At 43.6% G+C, this 22682-nt stretch overlaps 1 protein-coding gene across 2 annotated transcripts; it reads right to left on the minus strand.

Annotated features, from left to right (window-relative positions):
- Window positions 1-11701: 11701 nt before the first annotated feature.
- On the minus strand, window positions 11702-22132 carry wnt11 (wingless-type MMTV integration site family, member 11). 2 transcript variants are annotated; one of them, XM_040011274.1, is made up of 6 exons: window positions 21771-22132; window positions 19993-20188; window positions 17554-17798; window positions 15421-15698; window positions 15035-15327; window positions 11702-12702 (listed from the first exon to the last, which is right to left on the minus strand). In XM_040011274.1, the coding sequence occupies exons 2-6, from the start codon at window positions 20073-20075 to the stop codon at window positions 12528-12530; spliced, it is 1074 nt and encodes a 357-aa protein (XP_039867208.1). In that variant the 5' UTR covers window positions 20076-20188; window positions 21771-22132; the 3' UTR covers window positions 11702-12527. The 2 variants fall into 2 exon arrangements, with proteins under 2 accessions (XP_039867208.1, XP_039867216.1); XM_040011282.1 differs by lacking the exon at window positions 21771-22132 and adding an exon at window positions 20582-21235.
- Between the last annotated feature and the right edge of the window lie 550 nt (window positions 22133-22682).

Here is a 22682-nt window from a genome sequence, read left to right on the forward strand (position 1 = left end):
GTATAGCAAATAAATGTAAGTTTAGAGAAAAGAATAATAACATTTTGTCCTAATACATTCAACCACACTGTGTGTACCTACATTAATATTTACTCATTGTCACTCTTTGTTGGTGGTGTCAACTTCCTTGTGTTTACAGTAAATAAATACAAATAAATGTAACTGATGGATTATTAAAGCATTTTAATAGCATGAAAATTGTGTTTTTTCATATTATTTTCTTACTAATTTTAATACAAAATGTTTAGTATCTTAGAGGGCTCTGACCAAAGTCACTTAAGATTTGCTTCTTTTTTTTCATAGTTTTTGGTGAAACACAAGTGAAGCAACAATCATAAGGTAATAATTTCCATTTTAAAAGTAATGCTTCCCACTGCTGGCAGGCTGCAGGCAGGCAGAGCGCAGCCAGAGGGATTAGAGCCACTGTAAGCAAGAGAAAGGGCAGAGGGGTGCACAGGAAATGATCATGGCCCCATGGAGGCAAGTAGCACCAGACAAGCTGCAGCAACCCAGGCCTGAGGGAAACAAGGAAAGTGCAAGGTCAGTAGAGCGTTTAAAGAAAGAAAACGGCTGAGCACAAATAACTACAAGAGAAACACGCAGAGACGTACACGAGAAAGTGGAAAGATTCAGAGCAAAGATTCTCCTCATAGGAGTTTCTTCATGACCTGAAGACTAACGTTCAATTTTTAAACCCTAGAAATAACATCGTCCTCTGGTCTGTATATGAGGTCAGGCGGGGAGACTGGTGCATAGGTACTCATAATAAATCATTTGTGTTAGGGATGGCTGCTCAAACACATTGCTCTGGCATGCAGAGAAGGAGGAAGTATGCTAGTTTGATTCCCTGGCATATCGCTCCATGTAGAACCAAGGTGTTTTCTGACTCACTGAGCTTTTATTAAGAGCAGCTGCAGCTCTGAAGGTGGTAATTGATTCTGGCAGAAGGACTATGGCAGTTAGAGCAGCATCTAAAAGTAAACAAGTGCTAATGTGGAATTTCTTCCGTGGCCACTGAAAGCATCAGCGCCATTCTAATAACAGAAGACCGAGAGATCGTCTGCGGGTTGTTTTAGTCCAGTTTCAGCTTCAGACAGACAGAGTATGAAGAGCAGACGACACTGAAAGCAGCTGATTGTCATCTATCAAATGGAATATAAGAAATAAACAAACAAAGATGCAGCTCGAGATTCCAAATGTGCAGACATGGTTCCTCCCAGCCAGGGCCAGCAGTGATTAAAGCACAAAGCCATGCAGGGTCTTTCATGTGGGGACCATCTCATGTGCCCCTCTCAGCTTCAAGGCCAAAACTTCTCTTTTACGCTGACTGGCAGCCGCTCAGACAGATAATTTCTCCCTCCAACCATAAGGTTAAACTCGTGATGAAAAGTGTCGTTGCAGATAATTGGTTTCTCTTGTCCCTGTGCTGCCACAGCTGAAGTGCTTCAGCACCCCTGGTCTTGTTTGGCAGACAGAAGGACAAATCTGAGAGCAATTGAGGTTTTGCCACTTTCCAGGATTACGGCCCAAAGAAGATTTCCGACCTTCTTCTTCTTCTCGGAATCTATTTACCTTCGGCAAAAATCACTCACTTGTAGTTAAGCAGGAATGATATTCGTTGCCAAGGTTTGAGGCGCAGATGTTTGAATCTAATTTTACAAATTGAACAAATGCACACTGACACAGCAACAGCTGAAAGACTAAAGGAGAATTCAGGATCAATGGAAAAAAACTGACCGACTCTACGTTCCAGACTGAGGATGGCATAAGGGAGTACTGATATCAAGATTTCTGCTTTTAGATGCATTTGAAATGGTCTCCAGTCCTCTGTTAATCAGCTTTTATTAAAGCGGTTCAAGTAGCATCTGTGCTTTGACCTTCACCCCAATAGAAACCAGCCCACTGAAAGTGTGCACATATGTGAGAGTGTGTGACAGAGACAGCTCAAAGGACATATGCAAAAGCAACAACCTTTAACAATTTCCATTCCTGAAAACCACACTCGCACCAGCGCACATCCAAAACACTGCCAGAGTTAAGAATGTAAACACACCGATTAAAAGTCTGGCAAAGACGATCAGATAGACCAAAGGCGTATCTGTGAGATATTGCAAGGATGAATGATTCCGAGATTCATTCCAGGGTCCTCATCAAAGCACCCTCAAGTGTTCGAGCCAAAATAGAGCTGGACACGCAGCTGCACCTCGTTGAGAAGTTGGGCTGATTTAATCTTTGCTAAAACATGATCTAATTTAAAACTAATGTGAGTCTTGTGTGGTCGAACTGCGGCACATCTTCAGACAATCAGACTGATAAGAAAAAGTGACCTTTGAGAGGAAAGGAAAACATTGGAGAGGTGGTGGAGGGACCTCTCAGGGCAGGATGCCTCCTTTCTGTTCTCTCTGCTCATCTAGTTTGACATCTTTAATTAACTCGGTAAAAAAAAAAATGCATGCATGGCCTCCCAGTGAGCACTCAGTTCAAAGTGGCACCTCAACACCGCTGGCCCTGTGTCCAACTGTCACAGCCAGTGATTGGTGAGCAGCAGTAATTGTACCACGCTGGCATGAAAGCTCACAGGAAATCCCTCCAACAAAACGCCCGCCAGGCTGGAATGTTGGCACTGCGCTGGTACTCGGATCTCTCAGACCGAGCTGAGCTCGAGGGCCATGTGATGCAGCGAGGAATGCCGGAGGCCGACGTCGGGTCAAAAAGGGGAGACGGAGGGTCAGTGTTTGGAGGACAGCGGTGGGGAAACCGCAGAAGTTAGCAGAAGATTTTGAAAGAGGATTTGGGGCCAGCAGTCGAGGCTGTAGTGTTAATCCACAGCTGGCCGGCTGAAGAGAAGTGTGAGGACGCCTGTGCTGAGGGGGCCATCCATCACTGTGAAGTGCTCTGGGTCTTTTCTGTCAAACGCACTTAAGGCGTGAGGGATAGTCCACTTTGACGGTTTTCAGAGGTACACAACAAGAGGCTCATGTAAATTCCCTCTCATTTCAAACCGAGTAACTGAAAAGAAAGTAAAAGTCACACGCTTTTTAGCTGATTACATTTTATCAGATGGTAGATTTCATTCTTTATTTAAACTATTAAACTTTATTTAACTACTTAAACTTTATTTAACTAACCAAACGATTGAGAAACTTGCAGAAAAAAGCACTCATGAAAGTAGTCATTTATACGAACACCAACATCATGTTGTGAAATAATGTGCCATGTTTATGCAAACAGAGCTGCTTGTTTCAGTGTGAGCACCACGACATAGAAATCTGTCAAAATCAGGCAAAAGCATCTACCGTCGGTCTCCATGAGCATGGCTGCCTAACCTGGACAGCTGTGAACTGTGGAGAGAAGATTGCAATTCAGATTCTTCGGGGAACAGATCCGTGTAGGAATGTGCTCTATCAGACCTCACTGACAATAATCTGTCTCTACCTCGGAGAAAAGAGGGAAAAAAGGAAAATGACGGAACTGGAAAACCAGAGGAAACAATCTGTCACGCGTCTTCATCTCAATTTGCCAAAGTTAAATGGTGTGATGGGAGGAGGCAGGGGTTCTGTAATAATAAACACAACACATGACAAATCTGTACACCGTTTATGACAAGCTGCGCAATCACACGTGCAAACCTCGACTGAGAAGACGCTGTTAATCAGACATCTGCGAGCTGCGGGCCGTTCCACACAGCAGAAAGTCGGCGTGTTCACGGGGTGCAGGTTCAGCGGCGAGAGAAAAGGCTTCCTTCATCATTTACTCAGCATTGGATAAACTTTGCTGCACAGAGCTAATTTACTGGTTGCACATTCAGAATTCTGCTCTTTAGTCTGTTTAGAATTAATAAAGAGTTATCTTATCTTAAAGATATGAATACACGCTCACACACACACACAGCTACAAACTCCACACAGGGCTGCTCCAGCTGTGCCCTTTCCAAAAGTCACACAATGCCCCGAAAGGCCAAGTGTTTGTTTCACTCTGTAGAATTAATGAGAGCATCAGTTCCTGCCACCTCCATCCTCCGCATGGACCGACTGCGCCCAGCTCCCGCTCTGCCTGGGCTTTGAAAGCAAGAAGTAAATATTAGGACTTGACTATTTAGAAAGAGCTGGAAATGTGCAGCCTGCAGGGCCACGAGAGGGGCAGCGGGAGGAAAGAGGAGCGAGTGGCTCTGCTGGCAGAACATCTGAATTGTGCTCCCCAGCAGGACGTGACAGAGATGGGTGCTAATCACTTTGACCCTTCACACCAAGTCTCTCCTCGTAATGGCACTCTGGTTATTCCTCTTCAAATACAGATTAGTCTTCCCTTACTTACTCCTCACCCCGCTCGCCCCGTACCTAATGCCTTTGCTCATTTCAAGTATCTTAGGAAGCAGATGTTCGCCGCAGCAATCACAAACCTCACTTCCCACCAGTCAGTGCGTGCAGAAGACGTGCACATCATTTTCACATCAGTAACATCAGTATCGTCTTCCACATAAATGACATTTATTGTGCTGCTGCTGTATGTGTTTCCTTCATTGTTGTGTGTTGACGTGGACTGAATTGGACCTTACTGGGAATATGATGTATATGAGTGTGGAAACACAACCTACTTGTGTTCACACACATGTTACACTGTATGCGTGTCTAATGTGGGCTGGAAGTACTCAGTGCTGTCCTGTACTTACTAACACTGCAGTCTTATGTGTTCCAAATGTGGTTTGTGTGATTAGATTCGCGGTGCATCTTGAATGTATTCGCACTCCTATTTTTAGCTGTGCGGTTGTCATCGGATCCATGTCTAAACAGGTTCGCGTAGACTGCCGTGAAGCTCTTTGTGTAGTTTTAATGAGCATCGACACAAGATTGTAAGGCCACACACAAGCAGTGTTGATAAAACTAGCCAGGATGTATCTGGGGAGGTGAGGCTTTAGTGTAGCAGCCTTGCCTGGCTACATCACTGCGTAGTTTTACAGCCGAGCCCAGGGTTCAGTCCAGTCTCAGGCATACTGTTGCTGAGGTCTCTAGCTCAGAGATGCCACAGCAGAGTCTTTCAAACAACAAAGAAAAACTTTGAATTGTCAAAAGAAGAAGAAGAAGCTGTTCAGGATATTAACCAGGGGTTAGTAACATACTGGTAGGACACGTGTTTGCTGCAACATTGTTAGAAGGTGGCTTTAGGTGGCTCTGTGGTGTAGTGGTTAACCAGTTCACCTTACACATGAGAGAGTCCCACTGTGAGACCAGCAGGAAACACAACCCTGGTCCCAAGCCCAGATAAACACATGAGGAAGGGCATCTGGCATAAAATATGTGGGTGCATCCACTGTGGCAACCAAACGAACCTTCTTTACTCTCAGAGGATATTTTCAGCCATCGCTTATGTCAGATATTACATCAATTTGGCGAGGATGGTGTTTCACAAATACAGAGAGCACTGTAACTTCCTTGTCAGTTATATGCTTTAACAAATAAACACAAGTGAAATGAATATAGATATTATTTATATATATCCTGGAACTAATAAAGCACAGCAATAGATCGGCTGTAGTCCCAGCAGATGGATCACCGGATACCCATCTAAGTATCCACGGGGTGGCTGGTAGCTCAGGTGGTAGAGCAGGGCACCTACTAACCGGAAGGTTGGTGGTTTGATCCCCGTCTGCTCCAGTCTGCATGGCTGTAATGTGCTTTGAGTGCTCAGATAGAGTAGAACATGTAAAAGAACCAGGCCATTTGGCAAACCTCACCATCACCACCTTCAGTGATGGCTGCTGTCCTCTGTGGTCGGGTTTTAACTGCAACTACAGCTTCTGTTTGTCATGCGTGTGAAAGAAAAGACCTATGTTGCCATATACACACTACTGCAGATTAAACTAACCATTAGCTTAGATAACTAAGACTTAGCTGTCTTAGTTACACAAGTCTAGGCAATATTTTAGAGATATTGTACAATGAATGAAGGCCGCCTTTATTTTCTTGCATGCTGAAGGACATGTCCCGATCAAAAATGACTCAGGAGGCCACGGTAATGCCAGTGAGTGTTATAGTAAGTGTCTCTAATATGTCTGTGGCCGTTCAAAGACTTTTCAGTAGCAGATTATTAATAATCGATGCTGGTTTCCACCTTGCTATTTCTTTAGCTGAACAATTTTTGCTCTTTTCCCACAATGCATGTCACCAATCAGACAATTCACAAATCAAATCAGTGCTGCAAACAGTGCTAATCACATATAATGGCTTTGCTGGCTGCCCTTCCTTCTCAGTCCTCTGCCAGATAAATGGTATTACCTCATACAGCCCGAGAAATATGGAAGCAATTAAAGCAAGCGGGTAATCTGGCTACCACTCAAAATTACCCTTATGTTACAAATGAAGGGGAGGCTGAAATAAATATGCGTGTATATAAAGTTGATTCCCTCAACACATCTATTGGTTTTTCTTCTGGTTAAAAAGAAAAAGAAAAGTTGTCCTTCAAATGAAAGCTCAAGATGAAAGATTTGCGAGGGCAAAAGATTGATTTACTGTGACGCGCTTGAACTGCAGCAAGAGAAGAAACGTCTGAATTATTTGCCTCGGCCATTTATTTGAGCAACTTGAGAGAACGGCTGCATTTTTACTGCATGCCAGGCTCACATGGTTTATCTGCTTTAAGGCAAAGCTATGCGTATGGATGAACGTACAGTTTTAGCAGTTGGGCCTGAACTCGTCCTCGTGCTCTAGTGGTCGCCCGGGTTGATGAAATACTTTAACGAAGCTGAACGGTGATCGTCAACCTCCTAAATTTTCTGATGCAAAAAAACAAAACAAACCTCAAAGAAAAATGAATTCAACCTTTGGGCCACAGTCACAATGAGAGTGGAATATTTGCTCGAAATAAACAGCACCCACATCTGTTTTCAATACATCAGTATATATGACAAACAAAGTCCTTTCCCAACAATATCCACTTGTGCATTTATTTTATAAAACTGGACACTGAAACAAAGAAACACAAAAGCTGTGCGGCACTTCAGATGAACATCCACAAATCAGCACCAAGTGGGACACTTAGTTTATCCCAAATGTTTTGAATCCATCCACTTTTTTCGTTTTTTTAAAACCGCTTATCAAACTAGCGTTGCAGTAGGAGGTGAGGAGGCGGGGTACACCCGGGACAGGTTGCCAGTCCGTTTTGTTTTGAATTTTTCTGTCATAAAGTCTCTGTCCTGTCTGTCAGAAATATGAAAACTGAGCCATAAAAAACCAAGTCTGGACATCTGGCAAACACATCCGAAAACAGAGAAAATATAATTGTCCTCCTCGCTTCCTTTGCATAAACCGACTGATGAAAAATAATCCAAATCTCTTGCATAACCTCACCTTTGTCCCCATGTTTTCTATTATATCCACTCCCTCTCTGTTCTACATATAACAAGATTCCTTTGATGCGCTTACATGACATCATTCAACTCGGTGTGACAGCTGCCCGTTAAATTAGGATACAGACGAATCCTTCATGCAGGGTGATGAAACGCCTCGCACAGGCGATCGGCCTGATAACTTATCTGCGGCTGGTGTGTGTGTGTGTGTGTGTGTGTGTGTGTGTGTGTGTGTGTGTGTGTGTGTGTGTGTGTGTGTGTGTGTGTGTGCGTGCGCCAGGCAGCTGATCTCGGCACTGCTGGCTAGGTGAATGTCTTTCATTAGTTCTTTCAATCTGGCCTCAAACGGTGGGAGGTTTTATGTCGGCCGCTGGCTAAAATATCCTCAACCATACTGTCCACATACAGCCGGCCTCACAGGGCACACACTTATCGTGCAAAGCACACCTCAGAAAGTGCCATTAAAGTCGTCTTTACATTTGTGATCCTGAATTCTTTCCATGAATCATATGCCGAGAGTTTACATAGTTTAACTCAGCCAGACACTGGGTAAACACGGCGGTGTTTCACTGATCTTCATGTGAATAAAGCTGCAACGCTCTCCTCTTTAACCCCTCTCAGTAATGTTAGCTGTTTCTTTCTCGGGGTTTGTTGACTCCTCGACCGAGGGCACAGCCTGCTCCGTTGGCCCCCCAGACAGATTTACCGTGATTACACGGACCAGTGTTTACTTTTCCCAGCATACTTAGCCGGCTGTTTCTTTTATTCATATTAATTCACTCTCGCTCGTTCCCTCTCCACGGCTCCCATCGTCTGTCCTGTCTCTGGTAGCTTTTACTGAAGCTCTGCCATCCAGATCAGAGCTGATTCATTATCTTTATGTTGAGATTATGAAAGTTTATAGTTTATCTGTTTCAGGGTTTTAAAATCCTGTTTAGTCTGAATATTACAGGAAATTTGTAGTTAAACTGAACAACATGCCGTTTAGCTTTGGTAGTATGGTTCTACTCTTACGGACGGTTTTTTACTTTATAGTAAAGTAAAAGTTCTTTGACATAGTGTGCCAGGCTCTTGGAGATTACTCGTTTACTATGTTTGTGTGTTAAATCATAGGCTCAGTGTGACGCACTGTGATTCATAACAGGAAAATAATATGCGCTGAGGCCCGGCTTCTTTCTGAATAAATCCAAAGAGTTAAAAGAAATAAAGTTACAAGAGAGAACTGATATTATAAAGTTACACAAATAAAACACAAATAAAACGTCTCCTAGTTAAACTAGGAGATGAACCAAAATAAATGAAAATAAATAACTGATTTTATTTATTTTGTTCACTCTACGTTTCTTATATACTATTTCAAGGTATATATGTGTGTTTTGATTAAACACATATGTTGGCCAGGATACTCGGAAAAGCAGTTTTTATCTTGGGCCCCGTTTTGCTGCTCAGATGACGCTTAAACACTTTTTTTTCTCTAAAACTCAAAGGGAAGGGGTTGTTTTTTTCTACCAATAATAACCTATAATATCCACACTAATATACACAGAAAAGAAAACCTAAGCCAATTAGCAAATGAACCTTTAAAAAGCCTATAAACAGACCTTTAAATGACCTTTAAACAGCTCAGTAATACAGGAATAAAAACATATTATATTTTTTATTATTAGTATTATTTCTGCAGTGGAATCCAAAATCTTCACTTGCATTCACGTAATGTTCTTCTGTGACTTCCTGCCGCTGTCACTGTCTGTTTCTCAGCTACTCATATGGAAAAGAAATAGAAAAGACTTATAACAGACTTGCATCAGATGTGGCCTACTTCATATAGTGAATCATGTAAGGCTTATATGATTTACTCATGAAAGTGGCCACTTTCTCATTACTTTCATATATTGTTTTAGGAAGTATCCAAAACATACAAGTTTCATTTATATAATTTTTCAAGGGATCTTATATCTCTTTTTACTCTTGTATGTTTTTCATACAAGTTTCACACAAGACAGATACAAACTTTATAGGATTTATATACACATCTTTTCCATATGGGAGTAACTGGGTTGTTGTTATCTAGAAAGGCGCTTGCTTTGCATGATCTGCTATCTCCCAGCAACATGCCTGAGGACACACACACACACACACACACACACACACACACACACACACACACACACACACACAAATGGCCTTTAACAGCACAAACTGCTGGGTTCCTTTTAAAGGCTGGAGGCTGAGGGTGGGGGTGGGGTCCTCAAAAGTCCATTTACAGTACGGGTCAGTACATCTCAAAGCCTTTACCACTCCAGCCAAATTCTTTGTTTCCCCCCATTCACAGCTAGTTATCTGGACTGCAGGCTGCACAAAAGCCAATTGGCATTATATTGTCCGGACTGACATTAACCCCTGATATTTCCACTGCTCTCTGTTAGAGTCCCCTTTTCCTTCTCTATTACCAGGCAATTCCCACAGAGCGAGAGGTCAGACCAACCGTGGAGAGATACTTAGATACTCTGACAACAACAGAAAGAAAGAAAAGAAAAGAAACATAAACTGCAGCAGCGATTAGTTCCGTTTTATCTTTGGCATCGTTTCGGACACAAAAGTGCTTAACGGGCCGGATGAAGGTGGGCCAGAACAAGCAGCCCATTCACGTCCAGTTTACTCACACGCTCACTCTTCTGCTCCGCCACATCTTTATGCAAACGGATGAAACAACTGAATAATAACTGATAACCACGGGCTCACAATTGCCGCGACACACTGAGGCAACATGAAATTTTTTAGCATGTGTCTAAGTGAGATACTTCCATAGGGTTAGCGAAAGGTCAGCCGAATAGTTGCACGGCTTAACGATAACAATGGTTGTTCACGGGGTCAGTTGGCTGCTAGCTCCAGCCTTTGCACACTAAAGCAGGTCAGAGTAAAGGCCTATCTAATCTTTAGACGTGTGGTGCACATACTCTTACGTCAGTATTTCATAACTATGTGTTTTAGGAGAATTTCTCAACTTCACATAAACATTAAAGTCACTTTTACAAAACTGTTAAACATGACCTTTTTTTAAATGCATTCAAATACTCGGGTTGCATCCTCTGCAGGAATGTCTCGTCCTCTGTGGAAGCTTCACTCGGCAGGTGAGGCTTCACATTTCTGCAGCGTTGAGCTCGGTGACAGATGGCGGTGGGTGGACTCGCAACCTAGTCTCTCTAAATGCCAGGCTGAGGAATGCCATTGACTGAAGGGTCCTCGGGGCTGTTGTGTGCAGATAGAGCAGACCCCCGCTCACCTGAGCATAGCGCATCTTCCCTGCCCCCAACCAAAAGTTTGCAGTACCACCGCCGGTCACCAACTTTAGACTGTTCCGCAACCTCTGATCAAATGTTTGTATGTGTGAGACTTCTTAGGAGTTTGTTGTTCAGTCACTACCTTGAGTCACACTGTCAACATGTGTCATCTTTGGTTCTCTGCTGAAACACTAAAGAGGTTTGTGTCTCCAGGGCTCTTGGCTTTCGATCCAGAGTCACATTTCTCCTCATTACCTGAAATAGAAGTGGCTAATCAACTCTTCTTAACCTGCCAAAAATGAAGCTAAATTAAGAGGACAGCTCTGAAAGGAGTCCAGCGTCATAAAAGAACCACTAAAATCTAAATGACTGCTGATAACATTCCCTTCAGCCTCACTTTTCCAGAGTATGCAGGGCTATTTTGGCAGTTTCTCTGTGTATCCACAGGCTAGGGTCAAGTAGTGTTACAGCTTGAGTGAGCGCGCTGCTCGGCGCTGCGGCCTATCATGTGAGCGCCCAGCGTGGACTCGACGTCGTCCACGGCTATTTCTGTCAGTGTAAAATCATGAGAACCGCTTTATCCAACACAAGGCTGGTCAGAGGGTAATGTCTCTGCACAGCACTGAGTCTGTTCCCTCTAACAGGGCGGCAGGCTGCCTATATGTTCAAACTGAATTAGATTAGTCTTTTTTTAAAGACGCCATGTTTGCGCGTTGGAGGTCTGGGCCTCAGACAGATGAGTGTTTGACTGCTGAAGCTGTGGTAGGAGTGACAAAAATCCTTTTGCAATGGCCTTTGTGAGGAGGTGGAATGTCCAAACAAACAGTTTCCCAGGGTTTGGGTAATTCAGAGAGGGATCCCAATAGGCTGTTGAACTCTGCAACTCATTACTGACTGAGCTGAGCTGATTTACAATCACTGCACAATATGATTTGTGGTTAGCTGGCATTTTATGACCTTTTGGAGTTGAAGTGAGCTACACCTAAATTTGCTCAGCGTAAAACTAATTACTCTATCTAATGAGTCTTGAAAAAACAAATACAGTATCCAAGTAAAGATGATAGTGAAGATCATTTAATTATTTTATAAATACTTCTTTCTTTATTTCAGTATACAAAATAACAGTATGTACATCCACACAAAAGTGGTTTACAAAAATCCATGAGTTCAGCTCATATGCTCTGAAAAATAGAATATATTTTGAATTGCCTGCATGTCAGACAAAAATGAGATAATGCACCATTTCAGAAAGTCCTCTCAATCCACAGGGATGCATCCATGTCACGATCCACACGGGATACATGCTGAGAGTCCAAAACATCAACTGCAGATAGGTTCCGTGAATGAAAAATGCTCAAGTTCCCTTTATGTTGCTTTTCTTCCTCTATAGTCCATTGCTGAAGAGGAAAAAAGTTGGAAAAGTACCTAAAAAAAAAGGATGGATCCACGGGAACCCTTCGATTTCTGTGGATTAAAGCCAAACGTAAGCCTTTGTCTAGTCGGGAGAGAAGGCGACGTTCTCTCCTCCAGCATCGAATCCAATATTGTTTCTTTTTATTAGAGATAGAATGAAATAGACTCAGACCCAGTAGCCCTGTTTGGGGGATTTATAATCATTAATAAGAGAAAGAAATTACCCAGGAGGACGGCGGTCTTCGCATGAACTGACTGGCACTGTCTCCACACTCCAGGTTTGTGAAGCGCAAAAGCTCAGAAGCCCAGTTGGTAGTTCGGGGATTTTGGTGGGAAACAAAAATGACACTGACACAAGAAGGGACCGCTTCTCACTGAGAGACGCGTGCTAAAGCTTAAGACAGAAGTAAGCCTTCTCTGTATTTTTAGTGCTTTGGTTAATCGGAAGCCTCGGCCGGCTGGCTGCTGGTCGGGCCGGCAGGTTGGTGGACTCATTTGCAGACGTATCTCTCCACGTTGCGCTCGCACATCTTGCAGGTTACGTAGCAGCACCAGTGATACTTGCAGTGGCAACGCTCCACCAGCTTCTCTGTGTACGCGTTGTAGCCACGGCCGCAGCACATCAGGTCACAGCTGTCACTGCCTGACGAGGTTTTGTTGCACTGCCTGACAGACATGAAAAACATGCAGTTAGACTGTGACTTTAATTTTCCGTTGCAATAGCTGATTTCTGTAGCCGAGGCAAGGACAAAGGAGGCGCATTTTGGAGCGAGCAATCAGCCGTGAAAGCTAAAATATTTCCAGTTCCTGCCCGAGACAATTAAGCTAACAGCTCCATTCTAAAACGTTTTGCACAATCTCGCAGCCTGTCGAGAGTCAACAATAGTCCTTTAAAATGGTTTGACCGAACTCTGCGCTTTAACCTTTGCGCTCTCCTTCTCCCAAACATTTTTTTCTTCCATTTTTTCTTTTTGTTTCCTTGTCTTTGGCCAGTGGATGCGCTGGAGCCTCTCGTTTAGAAGCCCGGGGCATCTTTTAGAATGAGCAGAGAATAGCCCCGCCATAAATCACACCGAGTACACAGGCCTGCCCTCCCTCTCTTTATCTGGCCCTCTTCACATTATTGCTTTGTTTTATGATGGCAAAGTGTTAATGACCAGCAGGGTGAGAGAGCTACCGAGCTAATGGCTGCTGCGCTGCGAGTGAAAGAAGGGGAGGAAGAGGGACAAGAGTCATTGAGAATGCAAGACAGGTTTATGACATCGGTGGGAGCTGCCACCCCGGACAGTTATGTTTTGTCAGAAGTATCTTCTGTGGTTTCACATCTGCTGGTTTAAAGTCATTTGAGACAAAAGCCCAGCCTCTTTCTGGGGACGTGACTCTCTTTTGCACCGGTGATCACGCTTTATCCATTATTTTACAGAGTGCGGCTCACATTAACTTTGCCTGTCCCAGATTGTCTCAGAGAAAAACTGGCAAACCGTTGCTGCTGCTTTAGTCCAAAGACATGCATGTCAGATGACTCGAAATTGGCCCTAGATGTAAGTAAAGTCTATAAAATAAAGAATGCAAGTAAATGTGGCTTGTAGTGCAAATCATGTTGAGGGTCACAAAGACTAGAAAAGTGCCTTTAAATGCTCTTTCATTATATATACCTGACCACAGAGCAGCCACGAGGACTCGAGCACAAAAACGCTTAAAGTCAAGCAGCTAAAACGATAAAGAACAAAACAGCTCCTCGACTATGAAGCCGGGAAGCAGGAAAAATCTGCCTACATACTAACAGAAATGATTAATAGCCACACAGGAACGCTTAACAGTTAGCATCAGATCAACACTTAAATTAATAACAACAGCAAAACAGCTGTCTGGTGACTTTGCAGGAGCGCTAATGCTGCAGACTGTGAGGCTGCTGCAGTTATCAGCCTGCCAAAAGGATGCAGCAAGCACAGTGAGTGTCCTTGACATGAAGCATGTCCATGTTTATCTGTACAGTGACATCAGGCTGAAGGACGCATGATTTGTCACATGCTATATGTGCACACATGTCTGGTGGTCTTATTTATATATTTATATCCTCCATAGCTCATACAGCCAGGATTGTATTCTGGTATAATGGAAGTATTCCAGTCCACAAAACTACATGTGTTCCTGTAAACCAGTGCGCATCTCGTCTCACATACCATAAAAGAGAGGCATGGCACTCCTGAAACCCTGAAATCTGCTGGAGAATTGTGCAACAACAAACATTTTAAAACCTTAAAACAAAAAAAGTCTTTTTGAGAGGTTTTTATAAGCATTCAATGGTCATTGTTCTTTTATCAGTTTAGCTTAAACGACACTTCTGAAAGGACTTGAAGTGAATCTGTGTAAGATCAGGTCTTTACAGCAGGAACTTTATCCTCCTGTACTGTAATTCACAAAGAAATAATGGACCTGAACGGTCTCCAGCAACATACACTAGAGAAATTAAATAAACTTATGTGTGTCTTATTATTCTGGTATCTCTTAGCCCAACCTCTCCCTTTAACTTCTAACAAAGGAGCACCCTCCCCTGTCAAATACTGAAGGTGAGCAGTCAAAGTAAATCTTTATCTGTGTGGCGCAATGAAAGATTTCCCTATTTGTGTGGCCCTCTCAAATCAATATCAGCTATAGTGCCCTCGGCCCTAAGAATAACCACATTCGTATTCATTTCAGATAGCGGGACAAGGACTCCAGTCACAGTGGGCCTTTCAGTGGCACATGCTCAGACACACCACAGACGAGGCTCTCTCAGGGGCAGGCACTTGTTATCAGCCAGCCTGTAAATCAAACACTGCCACCAAGCAGGACAGCACTTGAGTCAACATCCTGGATGAGCGGACATTCAGAGCTGATCATTTCCTCTTTGTCAGCTACATAGCTGTGGTGTTCATTTGACTCATGCTCAGAGAGCTATAATAACCACACACACACACACACGTACGCACAAACTGGTGCATCGTGGCTGTCTTACCTGCCCTGCGTTCCAACAGAGCCCTGTTTTTCATTCCTGGAGCAGAAGTCCGGAGAGCTCTGCAGGTAGACGAGCTCATTGTCCCTCACCGGCCTGATGTCAATGTCTTTGGGCACCAGCTGCTTACGTGTCCCCATGGGCCGGTGAACCACTTTGGTGGCAGACAGGTACTTGGTCTTAAGGTCCATGGCGATATCCCTAAGGTCTTGCAGTCCTTTCCAGCAGGTCCTTATAGAGCAGGATCCAGACACACCGTGGCACTTACACTTCATCACTACTGACTCTCTCAGTACCTAGACATGAAGATGGAGGAAGTTAAACCACGACATACGGGACAGGCAAATATGGAAACGAGTCTGCATTTTTTTCACTCTTCTACTATGTACCTGTCTGCCAACTTCACTGTTGTGTAGGTGCATCAGTTTGTTGGCGTGAGAGCTTGAGCGCTTCATCTTCATGGGAGCATCAGAGAATTTGGAGCCCATAATCAAACCGTAGTGCAGGTTGTCACCACAGCCGCCCCAGCGATAGCCGGGCTCTGGAATCTCAGCCGGGACGGGACCACACGAGCAAAGCCGCAGATCTCCAGTGGTGCACGCCCGCGCTATGGTGTGGCTGATGGTAGCCGCAGACAGGGCGTAGACGAACGCAGCCTCCCTTGTTCCTGATGGAAACAGAAACAGCAAAGGTGAAAAGGGCAAAATATGCCACGTAAAATAGCAGCGCTGACATTCAAAGCAGTTCAAAAGACAACTTTTGCTCTCAAATCAAGTGTTTGGAAATCAGTAACCCTTGTTAGTATGAAACCAGTGATTACACTCCCTATCATCGTCACCAGGCTAAAGACTAGTGCGATGTCATCGGATAGCTTCTTCTTCTCCAAGAGTTTACAAACAAGAAAAATGAAAGTAATAAAACTTAGCGATACTATAATCAAAGAAGTAACCACGAGGTTTTAGGCCTGTGCTTCAGGCTTTCCTTTTAGTAAAGCTAATAGGACATAATGGGTCAGGTGACCCTGACCCATTATTTTGTTATTCTGCTATAAAGCTCAGGCTGCTGGGGGGATTCCCACGAGTTTATAAGCCTTTACTGCTTGTTAACTTTTCTCTGTGTGTTTTGCCGTTTTCTTCTTGTCCTATTTTTTGCCATCTCTTGTAAATAACTCCGAGATAGCTACTCCTTCCTCACCATATCCCAACAAACTAAATGTGGAGCGCAGAGTATACTTATGTAGAGCAATGTGTCACCAAATCTAAGGGTGAGTCTGAAATTTCGATATATCTTCGTGATAATGTGAGCTTCACATGTACTGTGTCGTGCTATCCTCCTGTGAAATTCAAAATAACTGAAAAAAGTAATAAATAAAACCAGAGAATCGCCTTCCACCCACTTCCCCTCATCTCAGTAGTTTTTGTTGTAGCTGGATTTAATTTTCTCTGTGGTAGTGGCCATCGCATTTATGCAGAAATCTGCATACATTCTGACTTTGTGGTGACTTGTGATTTTCTTTTGCGCATAGCCAATGAAAATGTGGAGTCTTCTCTCATTATGTGGGACCTCACAAGAAAAAGTACCTTAAAGTCTATTTACACAGACATATAACGCTCAAATTTTCCGCATAATCGTTGCAAGATTATATATGTAAAATGATTATTTTAAACAAGACAAAAGACAAAGACTCATCAAGTTTCTTCTGCATGGCCACCTTCTCTACAGTCTGTGTTCAAGCTCTCTATCTCTCTCTGTCTCAAACATCGGTGGTCATGCTCTAACACAGAGTGAGCGCTGATGTAATTGGTGGTGATGTGCGCACATGGGAAGCACACATGCTATAGGATGGGGGACAATTGCAAATAAGGGGAAGAAATCACGTATGAGCTTGGGCTGTTAGATCAAAGACAGAGATGAGCCATTTCCTGTTCATTTGGCAAATGGCAGCCATGGCTACCCCTCTCGCCCCATCCAATCCCATCCACACCTGTTGCTGGTTCAAAAATACTTTTTTTGCAAAATAAAACGGCAAAGTCACACTGTAAGCAATGGTGCAGCATGAATTTCTTTTTAGGAGATTTCAGAAATAGCAACATAATTTATATATCGCTGAACGTACAGCTCTGCAGGAACACCTGCTGGCAGTAAAAGAAAGTCTTTAAACTAGAAATTGTTTACAAAAGGCCAAAATCTGTTTCAGGGGTTATTTTTAGACAGGAACCACATATGCAGCAGATATGTGTATGCCTCCCCCGAGCCCGGACGCTTCCTCCTGTTAAAAAGGGAGTTTTTCCTTCCCACTGTCGCCAAGTGTTTGTTCATACGGCACGGCCTGATTGTTGGGGTTTCTCTGTATTATCGTGGGGTCTTTACCTTATAACATAGAGCAGCTTGAGGCAACTGTTGTTGTGATTTGGCTCTCTGTATCAAACTATATAGAATCGTGGGCATAAAACACGAGGAGCATGTTTTTAAAGGCAACAGCCCCTTCTGCCCCGTTCTTCTGTTCGGTTTATAAAGCGTACCTCGGTCGAGGTCTGGTCGGTACTTCGGGGCATCGATGGGTATGTCAATGGAGGAGCAGTTCCAGCGCATGTCGGCGAAAGTCTTCTGACACGTCTTCTTGACTTCTCGAGCAGCTTGGATGATGGTCTGCATGAGTTCCAGGTTGCTGCGACACAGCTGAGCTTGGGAGGACACCATGCCGGGCAGTTGCTTACAGTGCTGGGTCTGGTTGATGTGTAATGATGCGGGAGTATGAGACAGCGCTCTGCGTGGAGTGGAAAGAAGCAGAAACAAAAGCTTTTGTGTCAGCATACATTATTTAGTACTTATTCTTTTCATTGCCATGGTGACGGCAACAAAGGCTTGTTTTATGACTTGTTAAATTATCGCGTTTGTGGAAATGCAGGCACGCCGTGAGTTTTATTTGGAATGGTGTGTAAGCAATTTGAATTCCCTGCGCAGGCACAATTCAAGCCCACAGTGAGACACGTTGGCTGTTAACAAACAATTGGAAAACTGCAGCAGATAACGCTCCGGGCAGGGAAACGTTTTTGGCATGTGTTGCAGCAGAAAACCATCTTATCACGGTGAGATTTCCAGAGGAAAGTCAGCTGCAGATTCATAAAATACACGTGACACGTTCTTGGTCTTTGGTTAAAGTGCACGAGAGGCCTGGAGGATATGCCAAAAAATCTAGAAGCCAGATAGAAAATTGTAGATCCCCTTATCGTCTGAGTGTTTCTGCAGGAAGCATTGCCCTCTGTGGCCTCGGTTTGACATAAATCACTATCAAAGGGAGCACATATTTGATTTGAACAATTTACTGGGAATGAATGTGACAGAGGAAGCACAGGTGGAGCAGGTTAGATCTGTGGGATCTGTCCCTTTGCACACTGCTGATTGGTTTGTGAGAACCGAGCAGGGCAGCCTGCACCCTGGCCTGTTTTGCATTAGGAGGCCGAGGAGCCGCCTCTCTGTGCCCCATGAAAAGCTGTGACTCCACTGGGCTCGCAGTAACCTGGTGTTGTGCCGGTGTTGTGCCAAAAAGTGATCGTCTGCCAAAAACTGATTTCCGGTATTTGCCAAAAACTGATTGCTCGTATTTAAACTGCTATAAGTAACTTGTTGGGCTATAATATGTGAAACATATGTCAAATGCTTCCCTCATGGATGATATAAAGTTATCTTGAGCCACAAACAACATTCGTGTAACAAGGTAGAAGCTGCTATCAGTTTTTGGCAGTGACTTTTATATAACCTTTATTTATGCAGTTAAAAAAAATCTCATTAACATTAAAAATGTCTTTTGTAAGAGTAAGTTGGCCAAGAGGAAATATTACAATAGTTCAGTAAAAATATTTTAAGTGGGGATAAAGGACCGGATTGGTTATAATGTAAGTACAATAACACAGAGTTATAAAGATACTTGAAACACAGATAATGTTTTAATTCTATATATAAGCCCCCTTTGTAAACCCTGTTCACCAAGTCTATTTACCAACATACGTAAAGATATTACACAGAAAAAAATGACACAGAAACATTGGAAATCAGTTTTTGGCACCCACAGGTGTTTACAGCCGCATCCGTTTGGCATTGCACCTCCGTCCTTATGAAGACTGTAAGACTTCTCACTGGGACTTGGTGCGTGCCATCCCACCGCTCGTTGGCACATCTGCTCAAGCGCTCCCACTATGAGCATTGCAACTTTTCATTCTGATAGGAAGTCACAGATATTTTTGCTACAGCTAAATGCAGACTTTAGTTTTCCCAGAAGATCAGAGAAACAAGACAAACACCAAAAAAAAAAAGACGGAAAATGTTAACACACAAAGGCGACATGAAAACGGTGAAGAAAACCTTCCAGGGTTCGTAAGATTGACGAACATAAATAAAACCTGGATGTTTGTGGACTTGTTCGTTGGGACGTTATTGTTTGCATGTACCAGAAAGTAGTTGCAATGGTCCTTTCTTTCAGCTTGCACTGCGTCTTTCTGCAGCGAGCTGTTTTTATGATTTGAGGAAAAAACTGGACTACACGCAGAAAGCAGTGACATCACTGTCTGCGCCACCATGAGGCCTCGCCAGCCCGATTTTATTTCCTGCTCTCTGCCTTTGAATACAGGGGATGGTAAATTAAAACTGAAATATTCATGCAGTCTTTTCTTCTTTTTTCTTACTTAGGCCACATTACAATCAATAACACAAAATAGTTGCTGGCATAGTTTCATACGCTGGAGCACTCATCACCACACATGGACAGAGCTCCCCACCACCGCCACCACCAGCAGCAGAAACAGTGCAGGAATGCTGGGGCCCATTTCAAAGCTGCCATGAGCCCTCCCCTCTATGAAACATGCAGCAAAGAGCAGTGTGGTGTATCTTCATGATGTCATCTGTTTTGACGCTCCTTGAAAGCAAAGCGTTGTGTAAAAATGGCAAAACGACAGAATACTTACAGCCATTTGATGCCAGAGCAGACCTGAGACAGCATCAGAGCCGCGATCACACCAAGAGGCAGGACATGAGAGCTGCCCCTCATGGTTGGACAGTAGCTCCGGCTTACGCAGGACACAAAACACAAAAGACTCGATGAACTTCTCGGCTCAGACTCAAAGGTCAGCGCTCACGGCACGACGCCCCTTCTTCTAAACCCTGTGATAAATCACAAAGAAAACATCAGTGACTTAGAGCTGCCGTGATGCGCCAAGCTGAAGCATTTCCAGACTTTTTGTGAAGAGGGAGATGAAAACACTGCGTGTTTGAGTTTTGAAGCAATGATCATAAAAAGGGATGAGATGAGTTTTCTGACAGCAGTCTCACACACGCACAATACCAAAGACAGACAAAATGGAAATGAGTAAGCCTGCGCTTCTTAAGAAAACAGTTTGGCATCAATGTAAGCACTCAAGGACAGGACAGAGAAAATCCATTCAGCTTAAATATGCAGATACACACACTAGAAACTAAAGAAGTCAAAATTATTTCTTGCCTACTTTTTGTTATTTTGGAAAAACCTGGAAAAGACAGTTAATCATTGATACTAACCACAAAGCGCAGGATCATTCCTGATGTGATGTTTAGGGAGATATTTTTTTTTAGCTTCGAGGCAGAAGGAGAACCTTTAATTAAACGCTCTGGAGAAAGTAATATTTTTAGTTTTTATATTTAAGATTTTTTAGTTTTTTTGCTCTCTTCGGCTGTAAAAATTGCGGAAAAATCTCAACAATTTAGACTGGCATTAGGAGAACACCAGCGAGGATCAAGGCAGAGATGGAGGGCCAGCGGACAGGGAGCGCGTCACAGGCGTTTATCTGCCCGCTGATTTGAAAGCTCTTTGAAGGCAGCTTAAAGTGAGCGCGTTATCGCTGCAGGTAATAAACGGCTGATAAACGGCGCTCTGTGAAGGCACAGTTCCGCTCCTCGCCGCTCACTGGCCCCTTCAAAATTACACATATTAATTAGCGGTGTGACTAATAACCTTTCAAACGCCTATTTTATGCTCTAAGATTTTTTTTTAAATCGAATAAAAAGAGTTTCCAGAACAGCGTCGGCCCTTGTTTGCAGTTTGGCGTCAAATGCGTAATTCCCTCTGTCCAGATTTACTTCTGCGGGCCCTGCTGGTTAAAGCGGTCTAAGGGGCAGCTCGTGTTTCTCTCTAAAAGATGACGGCTGATAACCTTTTTTTTTTACTCTCTCTCTCTCTCTCTCTCTCTCTCTCTCTCGCTCACACACACACACACACACACACACACACACACACACACACACACACACACACACACACACACACACAAGCCTATCAGACGTGAGCCCCTCATCACGCCGAGATAGGCTAAGCGAGCCAGGGCGCATCGTGGATTATTTAGTCCTTCTTTTCCCCCTCGAACGACTGTGGCCTCTGACGCTTGGCTACTAACACTCAATGCAAAACAATCATATTTTAATGTAATTAAATCTAATGTCATCTTATCATCAGTCTGTAACGCTGTTAGTCAAATCTCACGACGCACGCTGATGTCGACGTTTTTATATTTTAAACACCAAATTTAAATTTTAATCTGTGCCAGCAAACCAAAGTAACAGGGTTCAATAGTCTTCATATATTTTTAGTAAAAATTCCTCCTGCCGTTTTTTCCCAGCAAAAACTCCCTTCCTCTATTTCTATCCTAAACCTTTACGCACTGAGTTCTCAGACAGCCCGTGGGGCTTTTTCTGCAGCCAAACTGGGGCTCACCTTTGCCGTCGATCTCGGCTTTCCCGTTCAATAAATCAACAGAAGCGGAGAAAAGTCCAGTCCCAGTCTCAGTATCCTTTCAACAGAGCTGTCCGTGTCGCAGTCAGCCAGACGCTTTAGTAAAATCCAGCACGGGGTGGCAGAATAGCTCCGGGCAGGTACGCATGGTGTGTACCACAGCCGTGTCGGTCAGTGAGTGCGAGCGGGACAGAGCAAGGTTGGGCTAGAGGAGAATGAGTGAGTGAGCCTGAATGAGGGCAGACTCAGCTCTAAAGTACCCCTGCCCCACTTTGATCTCACTGCTGATGTCAGACCTGCATTAGCATAAGAAAGCAGTCCAGAGCCGAGCATGCAGGGCTACTGGGAAATGTTGCTGGACTGAAAGTGCTCCGGAACAGGGAGCTGGACTGACATACAGCGTGTCACTGATGATGAATGGTCCACGCGCTGATCTTATTTTAAAAGCATTTACAGTGTCTCAGGCTTGTCATGCTCCCGCAACATCCCGGTATTCCTGAAGCTTTTTAAACACAGCCTGTGGCTGCTCATCAAGACCCGCGGAAATATTCTCACCTCAAATATTAGACTTCATATGAACGGATTGTTTGTGGATTCTTATTCTCATGCCACAATCCTGCTCTGTTCTCATGTTTTAAAGTAATAAAGTATTTTATTATGACTTATTTATTATATTAAATGTGGTTAAAAATAGAAAGAAATTCAAAAACTGTGTCAAACTGGTGTGTGGACACTTTTATTTTCTATACTTGTCTCATGCTTTGCATCAAAGTCAAGTCACCAACTATACAACAGGGGCATGGCAGGAGAATATCTCTGTTTGGTCCTTCTCTCTTTTTTGTGTTTGTATTAAATCTTGGAAATAATGGAATAAAGGAAATGTCCTAGCGGTGG

The sequence above is a fragment of the Simochromis diagramma genome, unplaced genomic scaffold (genome assembly GCF_900408965.1).
Source record: "Simochromis diagramma unplaced genomic scaffold, fSimDia1.1 OVJJ01000123.1, whole genome shotgun sequence".
In the NCBI taxonomy this organism is placed as follows: Eukaryota; Metazoa; Chordata; class Actinopteri; order Cichliformes; family Cichlidae; genus Simochromis; species Simochromis diagramma.

Excerpts from the sequence above, each read along its gene's own strand:
- wnt11 (XM_040011274.1), bottom strand. The coding sequence starts at position 20,075 with ATGAGGGGCAGCTCTCATGTCCTGCCTCTTGGTGTGATCGCGGCTCTG. Across the intron at positions 17,799-19,992 it reads TGCTCTGGCATCAAATGGCT|AGCGCTGTCTCATACTCCCG; the intron begins GTAAGTATTCTG and ends CACTCCACGCAG. Across the intron at positions 15,328-15,420 it reads ACAGTGAAGTTGGCAGACAG|GTACTGAGAGAGTCAGTAGT; the intron begins GTACATAGTAGA and ends CTTCATGTCTAG.